The sequence below is a fragment of the Pagrus major genome, chromosome 15 (assembly GCF_040436345.1).
Source record: "Pagrus major chromosome 15, Pma_NU_1.0".
Lineage (NCBI taxonomy): Eukaryota > Metazoa > Chordata > Actinopteri > Spariformes > Sparidae > Pagrus > Pagrus major.
The window spans coordinates 9788351-9807439 of record NC_133229.1 but is presented as its reverse complement, the minus strand read 5'-3'; the positions used below and the strand labels follow the sequence as shown (position 1 = coordinate 9807439).

The window sequence follows — 19089 nt, the reverse complement described above, 5'->3', positions numbered from 1 at the left end:
GCGGTGGCACGACTTCCCAGGACTTATCGACATCGCTTCGTGCGTTTTTTTTTTTTCTTCTTCCCCCTGACTTAATTATTTATTTGAATCGAGAGAGAGAGAGAGCTATAGAGCCGTATGGACCGTTACGTAAAAAAAGGAGAAGAAGAAGAAGAGAGGAAAAAAAAAAAAAAAGCGAACAGACACATCGACACGGCTCTTGTGTGGCTACAAGCAGCATTTCAGCTGGAAGCAGATAGAGAGGCAGAGACACGGAGGAGGGGGAGGACGCACGGAGCTGTCCAAGCAGACCGGTGCTGATTGATTCGCTATACGCAGATAAATAGCAAACAACTGATATGAAAACAGCATCACTCCCTCTTAATGCTCACAGATAAGATCGTTCGTATTTACCTGTATGGCTGATTGTCTATTCCTCTAGATGTTTTCCAAAACGATTGTATTCCTTGTTTTTCCTCCTCTCAATGCACCCTGTTATCCTGTCTTTTTTTTTTTTTCTTCCCTTTTCGGTTGATTTTTTTTTTGTCGCCCCCCTCAACTGTTTTAATTAGCAGCTTTTGAATGCTTCCTTAGGGGGATTTTCACCCTGGAAACGGTGGACAGCATCAGATTGATACTCTGTTCCTCTCTGCTGGCGTGAGAGGGGGAGGCTGATACAATGAGAAAAGAAACGCACGCTGTCGCAGGATCTGTTTATTCGGCTGCGAGTCTAATGATATGACGGGAATAAATGATGTTTTTGGATTATTCCTGAAAACCATTTTACACGAAAGTCGTCGCTCCTCGGCGCGAGGCGCTTTGCAAAAACCACTGCAGAACTAATACCACCCCGCGGAAGCAGCGCAAATGGTTGCAGCCGGTCCCCACTTCACACCACTAGCAGGTGAAATGAAAGGAGCGCTTCTCTTCCATTTGTCATTCGCCCCCACTCATTTTTCTATCTCCGCACACACGCACACAAAAAAATCATCCTCGTTTGATTAAAAGCCCCATGTGCAAACTTTATTGGCACAAACACGCGTCATGGCAGCGTTCAGATGAGCCTTTTGCCGCAACATATTAGGAATCGTGTCAGGCAAACACCTGTTGTCCTCCAGGACACATTGCTGTCTTTCCACTTTACAGCATCCCACTCATCTTCAAGATAAAACAAGACTCATGCCACTGATTTACATCCCTACGCAGCATACTTGCAAGTTGATTTGTGTGCCAAGTGGCCTCTGCTGTGTGAAGCATTCCTGCTTTGCCATTTGATCAATATGGCAACAATATTTATTGTTCCTGGAAGGGGCTGGGGAGCCCATTGCAAAATTCCAACCAGGGCTGACCACTAGTCTTGCATGTTTTCATTTTTGCTACCATTCGTGTAGCCATTTCAAACAACTTTTACATTTTTCAATGTATCAGAATAGGTAGTATAAGCCCAAATTCTATGCAGGCTGTGGATGAATTATGCTTAAAGAGCCCAAAATCACCTTAAAGGTCCGTTGTAGATGGACTCTGCCAACTTTAATTTTCAAGGATTTCTTTGGTGGCTTCATAAAGGAAGGTTCAACCACTGGCATTTCACGATAGTAGTTGGTGAGGCTTTTATAAACGTATCTCTACTGAGCTGCGCTGAACAATATAAATCAATCAAACTTTATTTGTATAGCAGCGGTGGTACAGGTTAGTGCGGTTCAAGGTGCTTCACAGATGACTGCCAAGCTGGTAACAAGACAGAACAAGTGTGGACTATAATGATGTTAATAATAAAATAAAAGATAAGATACAACAGAAGAATAAGTGAATAAAACGTCTTTAAACAGTTCCTAATCAAAGACAGGCTGAAGGGGTAGGTTTTAAGTTTACGTTTAAAGATTACAACACTTACAGCTGCTCTCAGATCCTCAGTGTCTCGGAGCAGAAAAGCTAAAAGCTGCCTCATCAAAGGTTTTAGTCCTGTACTTTAGAAACAACTGAGTCATTCAAGAGGACCTGAGGGGCCGTGCTGGTTAACACAGTGTGAGCATGTGAAAACAACAAAAACAAGTAAAAGAATTTTAAAATCAATGTGACTCTGACAGGCAACTAATGTAAGGACTTTAATAGTGTAATGTGTTTTGTGTTCCTTGAGGTGATATAAAGCAGATTTGGTGAAAAACCCCATGTGACCCTAAAAGTTCAGATCCATTTCAAATACCAGGCTAAGGTTTTCTTACTCGTTGCCTTAAGGTAAGTCCAAGGGAACTTAATCTTCTTACCAGTTTCTCTCTCTGAGCTCGAGAACCTATGACTTAAAGTTCAGTTTTATCCTGGTGAAGCTACAAAACGTTGTGTGACACAGAGATACTAATATCTTAAATACATTTAAAAGGGGTAATCAACTGGTACTGTGGCATTATCAGGAGACCTGGTGACATTCAAATGTCTGTGTCTTTGGCATAACAATGGAAAGAGATGACATTACCGAGCAGTAACATATATAGAGTGAAAAGCAGTGGGCCCAAAATTGATCCCTGGGGAACTCTGCGGGTTATTTTGAGGAAGTTATCAACTGCAACAAAGAACTTTTGAACTTTTTTGAAACATTTCCAACTTATTGTTTGAACCGATTAAATTGTTTTCTTGAATTTACATTAGTTTTCCTAAAATTTGACTTAAAAATTGAAGATTGGAAATTGATCTATAGAGGCTTCTTTCTTAGAGTCATCACAAGTGCAGTCTTGAATGCTGTAGGAAGCATGCCTCCTTTCATTGAGTGGTAAAACATTTTGAAGACCTCCTCAAACACAGAGTAAAAAAAACATTTTTCCAAAAGGAGGCTGGGATTCAGTCAAGGGTGCATGTGGAGGACTTCAGTGTTATTACCACTTCCCTTCCACTTCTACTCAGGACACTAGAAATGTTCTAAGAAACTGTACTACTGTATATTCTGAAGAGTTCTTCAACCTAAAGTAGATGCCGTATCGGATCGTATTCAAAAATGTTATTATTATTGGGCAGGTTGTTCTGTGCATTGTCATACATGATTGAAACCAACATTTTGAGCATGTCTTTTAGTAGTAGTGCAGCCCTTTTATTGTTTGAGGTAATCCCTGTAGGACAGAGAAATAGGCCGTGTCGCTGGGTGACCAACAAGCATCACACCCTTCTACACAGCTGCCCACATGAGATCGCCTTTTGAGTACAGAGCTGTTCCACTCTCAAAACATGATTGTCAGATTCAGGAGCAAACCCACTTTCCAATGCATGCTCTCTTGCGATGAGATTGATAGCATGTGTGATGCCTCTAGTTTTTGAAAACTTTGTGATAAATACACCTCTCCCCCCCGGTGAGGACTCAATCCTTGACATGATCTGTTCCTAACTTTTGACTTGCTAGATGTTTTCTTCTCCTTTGTGCCAGTGAGAGAAGCTGACAGGAGAACATCCCTGACTGGGGATTTATGTACGCCACGTCTGATGTGTCGTCTGACCTTATCTGGGCTCGGTGGCCTTCGAATATAAAACGTCCCCAAGACAGAGTGTCAGTGTTGATGTTAACCACAGTGAGACTGATGACGTGACGTTCATCATATACCCTTTGTTGACCACTTTCTATCCGTGCAGTGATGTATTGACAACTTTGTGCTACAACTTCCAGGATTGAAATATGTGACAGAATTTGATCGTGCTCCAATTTGAACACATTTCGGTGTCAAGATGCAAGATAAGTGACAGCAGAGTGACATAAAAAGTCGACAAAGTTTTAGACATATTCAATATTTAAACCCTTGCGTCTCGCTGAAACAGAGAGATAGACAGTTTCTCAAAACTCCAATTAGGTTTATGTTCCTTGCTGAACTTTGACAGATTGGGTTCCTCCAGGCATAGAGATCTTATTACTAAACCCATCACATTTCCAGATGTCCAAGTAGTGCACTCAGCAGCCAAACAGTGAAGCTGTGCTTCCTCATGGTTGTCCATACATACAAGCAGCCGAATAGACTAAATTACCAAATTTAGCTGCATTTTTTAACGCCTGTGTTGTTCTTATGCACGTCAGTCAGCTATGCATGTGAGACTACCATATGCTATTTCTTCAGTAGTGTGGGGAAAACAATCCAAAAACCTCTCTTAATGCATTGCATGCCCACATCAGATTAGCCAGACTGGGGGCTTAAAGATTGCCTTAGGCGATGCACTTTAGGCAATTTTATAAAGTCTTGAGAGACTGACACACAATGACGGGCAGAGGAGGGCGGGGGCAGCGCTGGGAAAAATTATTACATCCAATGCGGATCACTTGATGACGGGCAATTTATATCAGCCCGTGGGCCACGCTGCGTGTGTTAACTGAGTGAAGATGAAAGAAAAACGAGTGCATATTTTTATATAGCATGAAAAAAGTGCATTAATCCTGAGTGGGAAAAAACCCATCAAAAGGAGGTAGACAAGTAAGAGAGCCTGCTGTTTTGGTTTTAAAGTGAGGACATGAATGACTCCACAGGTGCATACAAAGTGAAGGTGTCATGCACCTGCTAATAGCTCCATTATGCCTATTATCACTGCAGCTAGGTGACCTTACGCTGACCTATAACTGTGCCTGTCCAGATCAGTTTGTGTTCAATTTAACACAGCTTATTTAAATCTTTTTTTACTCTACGTGAAAGGCAGGCTGGTTGTTTGGTCTCTCACGAATGACTCAACCCCATTAGGTTTAAAAGTAAAGTGACACAATCAAATCAATCACAGCTGTTCATTTGTTCGTTGCGTGTAGCACCACTGAGTCATCACAGCGCCATGACACTGCAGCTGTACTTCTACTTCATGCGCTACCTCAGGGTGTACATGTGATTTACCCCAGCTAACATCCTGTGCTGTCACACACGCAAATACAGAAATACCTCCCGCTGTCAACTAATGCATGGTTAGTGTCCTTATCAGTCCATCATGTGTCCTTGCTGGAACAAAGCTTACAATTACTGTAAACATCGCCCACATTGTTACTTCTTTTGCCTGCCAACGTCCTTTCACAGAGATCAGTTCAAAGTGGACAAGCAGGGGTCCAGAGCAAATCCAAAGGTGCTTTAATTTAATCTAAATGAATCCACCAGAAATAAAGAATGCAACGCTCTCACCGTAATCGTCTCCCGATCTGCAGCGTGGACATTTCCTATTCACATAAAACAGACCTAAAAACAACAAAAAAATCTTCCTGCACGGTGTCCTTGGACTAAATCCAATCATGTGCGTGTCTTTGGAGGAAATGTGTCTATTTGAGGGTCGATGACGTGAAAAGGTTTGACATCTGCTGATCTCAGATATGAAAACGTCAAACAAGCTTGATGTCAAAGAGGGAAACCATTGGAGAGCCTATCAACAGAATTTTAAGAGACGGATGGAACAAATAATCAAAGACAACTTAGACAGTTAATGTAACATTTCCACATTAAAATGTCTAAAACACTGCCAAAGTACATTTGCTTTATTTTTCGTTTTGTTGCGTATTGACATATCCTAAATCCTTCCATAAATATTCCAACCCAAAGAAGTCCTGATTTTATTCAAGACAACGGTGCGTGTCACTTCGAATTATCAGAATTATCAGCATTATTCGATGATACATCAGAAAGTGAAGAAGCAAATTGGCGAACGAATGAGTACTTTATGACATTACTTCTTCCTTGAGTTACATTCGTCCTGCCTGAGTTACTTTGATAGATTTTCATCTGCAATGGTGATTACCAATGAAGACAACAACTCCCATTATACCACTCTACCTCTCCATGTCTTTGGTTTTCATCGTTTTGATTGAGGGTCACCCACTTTCATAAATTGCATATTGTGTATTTAGACTGAAAGACACAGCTCGAGATGTGCATTTTGTGCTCTAAGTATGTATCACCTACAGTAGGTGTATGTTCTGTTTAACTGTTCTGTTGAAGAAGCTCCAAGTAAAGTAGATCAATATGATCAAAGTGCAGAGGCATACCATAATTACAGCATGAATCAAGATTTACACACACAACTAGAATGTTACAAGAAGCATATTAGTGTTATATAATTATCTCTATCTTTAACTGTATGTCGTGCTAATACTATAAAACTACATGGTTTATATATATAGGTTTCTGGATGTTGACTTGGAGGGCCAGGTTTAGTTTTTTTTCCCGTCACGGAACATCAACAAAGGTGATATTCAAGAGTATCATATGGCACTCATGTATCTTCTGGTGTCTATATTATAAAATTGTTGAAAGACGGTGCTCAAGAACCATATCTTACAGAAAAGGTTTCTCTTGGTTCTTTAGATTCACTGCAGCTGGCAGTGTTTGGTGTGTCCTGTTTGGCTCGAATCCAGCATCTCCAGATGTTTGTTGAACCTGAAGGTGCTACAGCTGCTTTTCACACCTTGATGCGTAAATGATTCATAAGCTTTGATTCCACAAGAGTATTCCCGGTAACGTTCATGGTACGAACTGTGTAGCACTGAGTAATTTGAGATGTAGCTACTGAGATGAGTCATAAGTAAACCTGAATTTGTTTTTACATCTCTCTCAGATTTATTCTTGCTTTTCTACTATTCTGTATTTTAAGATGAATTTATTCAATGTTTAGCACTTATACTGTTTAAAACATTGCAGATAAATCCACTAATAAAGTGCTTGTTGCTGCTCAGTCTTGTTATTACAGGGGTCTCCTACAGCTTTTTATGACAGCCTTTAGGTTGTTATTGTTTAGTATATAGCCTTGTATGTTCTGCAGAGTAAATCATCTCAACCGTTTCCAGTTTCAGCACTGTAGTTCTGGCAAATGTATCATACATGTTTGGCCATAAAGATTACAATCTTTGTGGTTACACTGCACTGTAAAATGTAACTACATTTAATACTTCCAATAGCAACGAGTAATAGTGTAATTTACAATTTTTTAGAGTGGTTTAGAGAGGATACAAACAGATTAAACAAGGGGAAATAAATCTTTAAAAGTGAGAAACAGGTGTGTGTTGTATGAAGATGGTTTAAAGAAGGGTCGAGATGCAGTTAATCCTGATGTGGCACGTTGTTTCAGGATCTACAAGCTTTTAATGATGAAGGTTGTCCTTTTCAGTTTAAGGTTTGGCCTCTATAAGACTCTGCTGGATAATCTCAGAGGGGATGCTCAAACATCTGCGATTAAAAAGTCTGAGAGACACTCATATGGCTTTCCATGCTCTGCTTTACAAGGATTCAGAGGATTTTAATTGCAGGGGAGAGCCAAAAGGCTAGAACGAGCTTGTAATGTCATTCTGTAATTTCCTTTTTTTCTGCCAGTGTAGTGGCAGTCTGGAACAACTGAAGAGCTAGAATTTATGCAAGTGATTACAATACTCAAAATGAGATTAATCTTCCCAAACCCATTTAAAGAAAGATGAGTTGAGAGCTTAGACAGGCTGAAAAGTAATCATGATCATGATGCAATGATACAACATTTCCAAGATAGTGCAAGATAGTGTGAGATAGTGTCATATCTCTTGATTTTATTGGTACATTATTCCTCCAAAATATTTATCTTTGAACACTACAGGGACATTAACACATCTGAAATCACTGGGTTCCATTTCATATTTTTCCCCTGGTGCAGTGGTGGGATATTGGTAATTTCAGACTTGTTTGATAGCTGAAAATATTGACATTTTAAAGAGTAATAAAAGTGTATGCATCTGACCTGTTTACACTTGGTGCTGTGGAGCTGCAGACTTGAGAGTGAATAAAAAAAAGATATTGGTTCCCTGAATGCTCTTACGTTTTATTTTCAACAGCGCATGGAGCAAGGCATACAAACACGATAACTTATCTCTGCTTTATTCTTCATTGCATTTATTTTCCTCATGACTTTAAAGGTAATCACTGTGGCAGCCAGGTGCTACATTTTGCTCCAGTTTATAAAACTAGTCAAAATTTGACGATCCAAGGAAGCATGGCTCACTTTGCCTCACTTGAAACCTGCAGCGCTAGTTCTGGCAGGAAAATATTTTTGTTTACTTTACTTGCGAGGAATTACATGAAGATCAAATGGAAACAAATTGTCTTAAAGGCGCAATATGTAAATGTTGGAAGGTAGTGTTACATTTGACTGAACCAAAATTCGCCACATTATAGCCGATATTACACACCATTTTCTGTAACAAAGCTGTATTTAAAACCCACAAACTCTACAAAAAATGTGTTATTTAAAGGTGCAATATGTAAGAATGTAAGGTTACATAATTGAGAAATTAACTAAACTCATCAACAGAATGTGAAGACAGTTTTGCGTCATTACAAAGACATCTATGTATTGTGTTGCAGAGATCTGCTTGAGTTAGCATGCTAACCGGCTAGCCCCTGCTTCTCCCGTCTTGTATTACCACTGTGTCCCTCAGGAAGCGATGATCAGATAGGAAACAATACCAATACTCTCCCAGTTCTCCGAGCTCCCAGTCCAGGCATAGTCAGCTAATATCATCGCTAACTGCCCTGCTAACTGAGCAATCTAGCTAACGGCAGTGACAGATAGCAGCAGTAAGCAGTTACTGTGGTGATATGCTGCACCCTATTTGCACCCTGGCTGGCAAATCCTTACGTATTGCACCTTTAAACCCTTTTTTATATGTTATATTGTATATTTTCTTTGACATGTAACACTATGTTTTGCTGTTTTTACTAACTTGTAAAGTGTACAGAGACTCTCTAGGTGATGTGCATTTTAAAAAACTGAAGTTGAAATTGAAAAGTCAATTACAAATAAAACTGTATTTAAATATGCAATTCGATTATTATTAGTGATGCATAACATAAACATAGCATTTCAATATTCAATATATTTATACAATATGATGCTGCTTAGTGTTCACAACAACCCTACATCTATATCCTAAACTGTCTTTTTTTTAAGGTGCAATATGATTCTGTACAATAGCCTGCCCTTAGTTTTTATTTATAACACTATTATGTATGGTTCTGCCTCGTCGTTAGCGAGTGTGTGATAGATGATCTGCTGTTTTTATCTTGTCTAGAGGAATCTTTGTAAATTGAGATTGTAGATTGAGTACTCAACGCTGACAAAACTAAAAGGATGTGCTTCTCAAGGTCGAAGAATGCAGATGATGGTGCTTAGCAGATCGTTACTTAAAATGAAAAGGTGATTGAACGAGTCACAACTTACACATACCTTTTTTCTTATAAGAAAACCTTTAAAGCATCGCATTGAGTGTCTTACAAAAAAGCTCAGGGTGAAGTTTATTACAGAACAAATGATATTTTTTCTTGTGGGTTAACCCTAACCCCTAACCCTTTCTTTAAGTGCAAGGAAAAAAGTAATTCAAGCTAAATCTTTTATCTCCTTTGAAAATGTTACATTCAGTATATATAAAAAATTATAGTTGTCTGATAAATGTAGTAAAAGTAAAAGGTAGAAATGATTGCATTTTCTTCTGAAATGTAATGGGGAAGAAGTATAAGATGCATGAGATTGACCTACACATGTGAATTACAAGTACATGTACCTTAAAATTGTACTTAAGTACAGTAGTTGAGTAAATGTACTTAGTATGAAGATACTGTATATAATAAAGGGGATCTTGTAGTCTTTACAAGTGTTATTATACTGGTGAGAAAGAATTTTGTGCCATTGGATTGTTTCTCAGAATTCTTTTGCCGGCCTATTTCTCCTAATTTAACACTCCTAATTTAACATTTAATCTAATTTATATCAGATTATTCTCATTATACCAGTGCTTTGATTCACAAATAAAAACAGAACAGTCGCTTGCTGCCTTTCATTACTTCTCCTCTCCCTTTCTCCAAAACAGAACAATACATTTCTCTAGTTTTGCAGTTATTAAGATTTAACAGCCCCTCATTAAAAATGCACCCAGTCGGTTCACTTTTTGAAGCAAAAATATGGGCAAAAGGACACAGAGAGCCTGAAAGTAACTCCAGAAAGTGTGGAGTCTATCACAACATCAAGCTACAGCTTTGTTGTGATTTCCAGCATCTTTGGTCCGCCCAGTCGCTTACATAAAAAGACAAATCACAGCAGTTTTTCTTCTTGTTGTCACATAAGCAGCAGAGACTCAGGTGTGACAGCTGTCTCAGCCCCGCGGCTGTCACTGCCGCTGCCTCCACTGTTCAGCTCAGTATTCACACTTCTGTATCTGGACCACAATGAGTTGGTGCGACGGGCAGCGCAGAGGACACGGTTCTCCACTTGTGAACAACATTTTCATTCTGCTCATTGTTACAGCGAGCACTCTTATTCAGTTTCAACCAACATGGCTGACAGATGGCGCATTACCCCCTCGATGAGTGCTGAGAGTGGCCGCTACTGTGTTATAGGACGAGCCAACTGTTTGAAATGAACACGATAATCGTACCATGGAGTCATTCTGTGGTGCTCTGATTGAAATGACTTGGTGTGGATCAGACAAATAAAAACTGATATGAAACACTTGGTTTGTGAAAGTCAGAGAAAGAGAATGGAGCAGAGTTGTCCCAGTTGTATCATTGCTGTTCAAAAATAGACCAGTTGCCCTCAAATACCATGATAGAGGACAATTCACATGCTAAAATAACAACCTCATATAAGCTTTTGCCTAAGCTGGGTTACCCACAGCTGCTGTCAGGTTGTCATTAATAAAACAAAACTAAGGTCCTAATTCTTTTGGTAAATGCTCATCAAACTTTAATTACACATCAAAATACATTAAATAATTAGTATCAATATACTAGAGGGCTGTGTTGTAACATGCTAGACTGTTTTAGAAAAATATTAGATATACTGATTCAGTTACCAGTCAGCAATTAATCTTAAAATTAGAAAGATTGAAATTTCAGTCTTGGTTGATTTGGTGACATCTGTGGTTGCTAATAACACCATTCCCCAAGTTGCATATGAAAGAGACACTTGTCGACCATTGGGGGAAGCAAACTATCCTTGAGAAGCTACTGTGCTTTATCAGGAATGCAACAGAGGGAGAGCGATTATTGTGTTTGTTTACAGCTCACCCAAACAAAACATGGGCTGAGAGGACTCCCCGCATTCAACAGAACTTGTCGTCTGTGTCACGTCTAATGTGTGCATGCATCGTTGTGTGTGCAATTTGAACCCCAAACAGGAAAAGCAGCCCAGTGACAATTAAAACTACTATAAATAGGAAGACAATTACAGCGTGCAAAGACAATTGCTCAAGAAATGTTGACCAGAAATAGTATTAAAAAATAGGGTTTGCTCTAATGAAAACTTTAAGGCTTATGACTGTTAATAATTCAACAGCTACAGCTTCCTATTTTGGTGTAATTAGTGAATAGCTGCCTCTCAGCTAAAGCAACAAACGGGCCTCACTGCAATGGAGCAAGGCACGTTGACCTTCTCCAAGCAGAAATGCTCCAGTAACTGTGGTGTTAATCAAGGGACACTGACGAGAACACTGCTGTCAAACCAAAAATCATTGCACTGCAAACAAGGTAATATTAAATCCCCTTCAACAGCATCAAAACATCAGACTCAGCCAAAACAACCGCAATGATAGAGGGTATGTATAGCAGGCGATAAAGATTTCAGAAAAGCATTAATTAGTTGTGTGAGTGTATAGGATGTGGACAGAATAATTACAACACATTACAACATAGTGTAATGCAACCTTATACAATTACTTTCTTTGTGATGCCTCTGATGCCTAAGTTTTGTTGTCATAAGGCTTTAGTCTCTGCTGTTTGTGTTTCTTTTTCGCAGCTGTGTTTTGCATATGTCCTCATGATTTTAAGGAGTTTTCACCTCGCTACGTTACATAATTCTGCAGTACTTGCGGCTGATGCTCCGGCACTTCAGGCAGTCGCTATCTGGCCTGACTGCAAGTTTCCTTATCAGCGCTCGCTTGAAAAATTAGTATTTTTGAGATGTTTCTGAGTCAGTTGAACACGCCACACACTGCTAATTGTTTTTTAATTAAACATTCTGTGCAGTGCCACTCAGTTATACGAATATCTCTACAATTTACAGAAGTGAACTTATGACTCATGAGTGACTCATATTGCGTCTGCATTGGAGTCTTGACGAAATCATGACGGCATACGCTCAACAACTGCAACTGTAGAACCAGACAAACATTGAGTCAGATACTGAAGACACTGACAACCTCCACAAACTGAACAACAACTGGCTTAAGCATAAACACCTAAAGTTTCACCGATACCTGTGTTTTTCTTTCTTTTTTGTAGAGGGCTATTCGATATCAAAAGGTATTCCTTTATTTTGTCCACCCCCTGGTAAGAGTTCAATGCATAATTTAGCATTGCAGGTTTTATTCACCAGCTTGCTTTGGGTTTTCATGCTTCTTTGCAAAGATGTGCACAAGAGAAATTCCCGATTTTTGAAGATGAAGGAACGACGCACACTACCCCAATTTCAGAGATGTAACAGAAAAGTAATTAAGCAAGTGTGTTCTCCTAATAATAACACACTGTTACCTTGATATTTATTACCGTAACTGACAACAAGACCCATGAATCCAAACAACACAGAAACAGAGTTAGAAGAGTGAAAGTGCATGCCCACTTACATGATGGTGCTGTCCCACAGTGCACAGTAAGGGTTCATCGTTCCCTGGAAGGCAGGAAAAGGACAAAATGTTTATCAGGAAAATTATGATGATAACTGATCATTATAATCGTCATCATCATTATAAATTAACTGCACATCAGTCCTATGTAAATCTTTTGAACATGTGTTCTTTCAGACACACACACACACACACACACACACACACACACTTGCTGACACGTTCAGACTGAGATGCACTTTATCTCCACGATGAATAAAAGGGCTGAATCATAAAAGGGATTGTCCATGTAATTATCTGACTGCGGCGCACTCTCCTGACACCGGATGCTTGCAAATTAATTATGGAGCCAATTAACCGCCATTGTGCGTTGGCTAATGGGTGCTGATATGTGCTGTGGTCATTGTCGAACATTCAGACAACAGACAAAGAACTCTTTCAAGAGTTTAAAAAAGAAGGCGCCTTTAATCTTTTATTGCATTATTCATAGGTCCAAACAAAATCTTTATCTGTTGATCTATACAACACATTTTTCTTACATTTGCCAGGTGGGCCAGTTCAATCTCCAGGTGGGACTCGGTTGCCTTGGGCTCAGGTCTCACAGTCACAGCGATGACCTTGGAGTTCACGACTGTGTGGTTCCTGAGTCAAACAAAATCACACAAATGTCAGAAAATGAATACAATTTCTTGGATTTGTAATGAGTTAAATTAAGGGTAAAATGCAATCTACCTCATTCTTTTACATAATGTACGGTAGAAGCTCACATTTAATATGTGAGCTTAACTGCATTAGCATACTGTACATCCCTTTAAATGTTACATGGAGCTTATGGGTATAAAGGATGAGCATCAGACAACATTTCCAGTGTAGAAAGCCTTAACTCTGGTTTTACTTCAAACACCTGAGGTCTCTTTTTTATGCTCCGTGAAGAAGCATTAACACTTAAGGATTAGGTTTAAATGCAGAGTCTGTGAGACTTATGTCGGATCTATAAGGAACGCTGGTATGAAAACCTGATTTAGGGTTTCCGAGAAGATTTTGTGCACATATTTTGAATTTAAATGTCCTCTCTGCTGGCAAAGTAATAATTTTACATTTATACAGCACATTCTTTGAATTAATTTCTAAACTAGTCATGTATGTTTTTCTTCTCTCGTGCGGCTTGTATTGAATACATATATCAAACACTCAATAACAGGATGATAGAAAAAGCTGCCCATTAGATGTCAAAGCAGCCATACAGGGTGTTTGCCAGTAATGGTGCTCAAAACATCCAAGCAGACCAGCAAGCAGAGTACAAATCAAAGGCTCGGCCTAGACAAACGAGATGTTTCTTTGTGTCCTTCGCTTTTAAAATCTGGCTATAGTTCTGTCTCAAAAACCATCTCCAGCTATTGTATAGCTGACAGAATTTTCGTTTTATTAGAAGCTGAAATCTATGAGCGCCTCCCACTAGGAAGAAAACTGACAACTTCACAAAGGAAAGTAGAGGTGATACTGCAGCGGCCCACCGTCCTACCAGCACCACTCAAGCGGAGAATGTTTTTATCCGACTGTTTCGTACGGTACAAGTCAGTTATTTTAAAATGGAAATCAATGGAGTAAATGGATTCGTTTTTCAGCGCTCCACTTTAAGTGCAGTGAGCGACTTTTGACATTTGGTGACAAAAAAGTTATTTTCCTCTTTGAAACTTCACAAGCTTAAAATCTGGCAAATGGAAAATCTCCTCAAGTCTTCAGCTAAATCCAAATTTTCACCGTCACAATTTCGCCCTTGCAGACTTCAGTCGCATGTACTGTGACGTGTTCACCGTCATCATGTAAAGTCTGCGAGGGTGCAAGACTGTGAGGCTATATAGGCCGCTCATAGACAGGCCTTAATGCTACAATAATACAATTCATTTTCATCTAAAGCCTTTGCTGCTATACATTTCTGTATCATGATGTGGCTGAATATTAAATTGGCCTACATAATTCGTGTAACATTTAAGAAGTAATTGTTTTACACATTTATAAGAATTTCTGTTTTTTGTTGAGTAATTAAATCTCAAGTCTTGCCTCCAAGCAAAATCTCTAGAAGTCTGCTTAAAATCCCTTTGAGGGCCCTTGCGGACTGGTTGAATTGTGGGTTTGGACAGCCCTCGGCACTCACACACTTCCCTGGAAAACGTCTGCAAAGTCTGCAAGTGCAGTCAAGTCCAGGCAATTGGATTCAGCTTTAAACAGTGTCCACTTGATCTGCTTATCCTCCGGTAAGTCTGGAGAGGGCGAGCTTCAATGTCCCAATATGAGCTCATCTCCACATGTGCACAGAGGGCTGCTGCTCCACCTGTGACAGCTGGCCTGGCCGGTCATGGTATGACCGCTCTGTCCTTGGGACGTCGGTGCCAGGGACTTGTTGATTGGGGTCTGACACCAGGTGTTTGTGCGGGACAACCCACTGCTTTTCCAGACACTAATGTCATCCTTAATTAACTCCATATTCCATGCTACAGTGAATGTGTTTCATTTGCTAAATTAGAGTCAACACAAACACACTAATTTCTCAAAGTTTTGGATATGAATGTGGTGTTTGTTTTTATCAAAATTAGAAGAATCCGATCCCAACTCACAGAGGCCCTCCCAGTTCATGATATGGGCTTTCTTTAAAATGTTTTATTTCTTTTAATATTTTCAGAAAATGTCAAAATAAAGGTTTTTCATCTGGGTAAAATTGAATTATTGTTATTAACTTGATTACTGCAAACATCCTGCAACAGCTATTTAAATGAGTACATGTTGCAAATTATCCTTAGGGTTTTCTTGGATGTTCAGGACAAATTCCAACCCAATCCAGTAAAAAATAAGTAACTTGTGAGGTTTAGAATGCTTATAAAAATAATCGCATAAAGAATAAAATTTTGCTCTGAGGGCCAAACATAAAAAAAAAAAAAAAGATAACTAAAAGAGTACAGTCAAAGGATTTTGTAAGGTCCCATTCATTTATCAGACGTTTTTACATGAGATAGTCAATGACATGAACTGGAAAATGTTCTCGATTCTGGCTGAGTTGGCTGGAATGACCTTATTATAATAAGTATCTTTAAAAGCCATCAACTTTGACTTAAAACAGCATGTACATTAAAATGGTACAGGGGGAGTATCTGGTATTCTCTTTCTCCATGGAAACTTTGAATTCCATGTCTTTGAAGAGGATTAATTCAGGGACATTGGAGTCAGGCGCCGCCTGTTTTTAAGACTTGATCTACTACTCTGAATAAAAAAGGACACCTCGGCTGCTTCCAAAGGATTAAATCTGCCTCATATTTCCTCTTGCCAGCAGACCAGAAAATACAGACAGGGAGATACGCTGCACTTACTTTGGTGAAGGTAGCATGAGTCCAAGAGTCTTGTAGAGAACTGTTCCCAAAATGAAGACAGGCGATCCTTCCATATCTAAAGGGAGAAATGAACAATTCACACCATTGTCGGTTTTTATAGTGATAGACTTTCTTTTTCACAGTATCATCAGACCTCATTATGCAACTGGAACTTGTTGCCAGACATTCAAAATGTCCATACTGTATATTATATAAAATACAGTAAGTTCTGCCATCCAATAATATGGTGAATTTTCTTAATTTAAAGGAAAGTCTTGATTTGGAGTAACACTTGGCTCAAGCAAACCTGCAAGGTTGCAGTGCCAAAGCAGCTTCTGCCAATAACACTTTAAAAGAAAATGATTATTTATTTATTTTTTTAACAAGGAGCACTTTTCGCAACTTTTTCCCACAGACTTTGTTGACTCCAGTAAGAGAAGTGCTAAAGTCTCCAGTCGAATCAGCTTCTTACACCGTCCAAATTAAAGTGGCTGGGATTAGGCACAGATTTCCAATCAATCCCTTGTTTTGTTATCTTTGATATATTCCGGATAAGACTGATTACACCAATTAACCAAATTGTCTGGCTCTGGATATACAGTGGCGACTGGCAGTGTTTGAAAGGATGCTGAAAATGCTGCGTCAATGGAAAACTCATTGACTGGACAAGCGCAGGCAAGCAGACTGGCTTTGTTCGAAGGCTTGTAGCATTATTTCCCAAAACAAGGGGTGATGTAGCATAAAACATAAAGAAAATACCTTTGGCAGATGACCGATGCATCTGTGTGAAAGTCTATTGTGAGTTTTCAGACAAAGCAATTCAACTAAAATCATTCTGCTTTTGCTGAGATGTCAAGATACTTGTTTCCCATTCCTCAGCAGTGCTCATGAATCCATCAATGTCTCTTCACTATGCATTTATCCTACATTTCTACTTCACTTTCCTCTTTATAGTTTTATACTGGAATAAACTTTACAGACATAAAGTATGTACATGAAGACAGTGTATGTTGGAGTTCTAAAGAAATATGCGTTGGACTGGAAGTAGAAGTAGCTCTGTGAGATACAATCAGTCACATACCTGCTGACTGGGAAACAAAGAGGCCCTTTGGGATGACCACTTTATCTTCGGAGTTCCTGGCCCAGTCAACCATGCCTTTACGACCCTTCATGGGGAAGTTGATGTCAGTCATCACAGACACTGCGGGTAGTCTCTGGATGCTGGCCACTGCAGAATTCAAACACACAGACCAACGGAGAAATACTGATGATCAATAGACTTTAGAGTATTTATGAGTTTGTCTCATGGAGAATCAACCCTGTTCAATTTATCAAAAAGTTGTCCTGTGATGAAAAATTCTCCGTCACATGTTTTTTCTGTCTTGTACACACTGGTCATACATTCAGTGTGAACTGAAGTATGGAACACACACGTATAGATGCATGTTTGTTTGTTTTTTTACTTCCATATGTATGCGTTTTCAAGTGTTCATTTTTGCTGGATAGATACTGCACATTAGCATCATTTCAGACTGATTTGTATTGTTTTGTATTTGTTAATACATTTGAAAATATACATATTTGTTGCCCGGAACAAACGACAAATGACATTAAACTGGTCAATAACAAACTTTCTTTCAAGAGGGGAATAAAAGAGACATTGTTTGGAACTGTTTTTGTACCTTTTTGTGTGCTTTTGGAGCTGTGTCCAGCTTTTGGTCTTGTTAATACTGAGCCATTTTATTTTTTTTCCTGTGGTTGAATTGTGAATAACATGACGCAACCTGATGCCAGCAGTTAGTTAGTTTTCATGAGGACTGGAAAACAGATAGTTTGGATCTGCTAGAAGGTTAAAAAATATGTATAACTTGTCCATAACGACCGTGTTAAATCTTTATTTATTTTAACAAACTGTAACTTAAAAATGTGGCTGAGAGCAGTTACTTCAGTCAGAGACAGCCTTAATGCTATTCTAAGCTAACCAGACGCTCGCTGTAGCTTCAAGTAACTAATAAAACAGACATTTCTTAACATTGCATTGACGGGAGGAGTTTTCAAAGCTACCATATGAGTGAATTTTCCATCTTTACAACCTATTAATATAAATCAAAGCCTGACTTTCCAGCTGTGTAGCAGCTGAGAAGTTTCACTCTGCTTTCCACGTCTAGTTTACGCCCTAAAAATGATGTAACATTGCACTCTTAGTGCAATATTACATCACTCTGGGAAGAGCATATCTTGCTACCTGTGTTCACCTGCTAAATCTTGAACACTTCAGATCAGGTGAGCACAACGGGGCTGAAAACTTTCATCTTTCAGAGGTTGTGCAACAACACATCTGCTCTTTAAAGGCAAATCTGTATTCCAAATATAAACCCAAAGAGTCAAAACACAGGACTGAAGCCTACAATCACTGCCAAATTGAGAGGCACATCTTTAAATACTCTCCCTAAAACCACACAAGAATGACTTCTTGTTACCAATGTGTCCAGACGCTGTTAAAGATTTGTTTGCATCATTAATGTTTAAGGATGACAGGTCAATATTTTTCCAAGAATACTTTGAATAAGCAGACAATTTAAATGTCAAAGAAACCCCTAAATAGGTTGTTAGTGCTTTCATGTACACATTTACCACATAATGCACAATCAAAGAACTGGCACCTGACAACTGGTAGACAGGTAATCACCTTAATCACTCTATTCTTCTCTCACCTCCCCGCTGAGGTGCCATAAAAGGCTGGTCCGTGCACTAAGGCGACGACAAGGAAAATTCCCAGGATCAACTGAAAAGGCCTCAGCATTACAAGGGGAAAATAAAGCTGCACTGTTCTCTACCTGGTATCACATCCAGTCCCGGTCAGGTGGTGCTTCAGCGAGGGGGAATCTGAGGCTAATCCTACCATTGATGCAAAAAAAGCTCTATTGTTCCTTGTGCTCTGCCAATAATACAATTTGAATGCTGGCAAGATGCCATGTTTGAGTGAAATCTGTGACAGAAGGTGTGTCTGTGTGATTCGGATGATCCAGCAGCGGGCATGAAATCACAGAGCACCACGAGACCCGGAATTTGCAAAAAGGCCTGTTCACAGCGCCAGATGTTGGGAGCAGGAGTGGTACGAGTGTGTGTGTGTGTGTGTTGGGGATTTTAGTCTTGGGGCGCACTGTGAAACACAACAGGGTG

The 19089-nt window shown here is 39.4% G+C and overlaps 1 protein-coding gene across 1 annotated transcript in view; it reads right to left on the bottom strand.

The window, feature by feature from the left end:
* adgrb3 (adhesion G protein-coupled receptor B3) overlaps positions 1-19089 on the bottom strand; it is a 119978-nt gene that overhangs the window by 22951 nt on the left and 77938 nt on the right. Inside the window, exons 12-15 of the mRNA XM_073482013.1 lie at positions 16988-17134; positions 15907-15982; positions 13084-13186; positions 12545-12588 (exon numbers count right to left, since the gene is read on the bottom strand). Of these exons, the coding sequence (XP_073338114.1) occupies positions 12545-12588; positions 13084-13186; positions 15907-15982; positions 16988-17134 (370 nt within the window). The remainder of the gene's footprint in view (positions 1-12544; positions 12589-13083; positions 13187-15906; positions 15983-16987; positions 17135-19089) is intronic.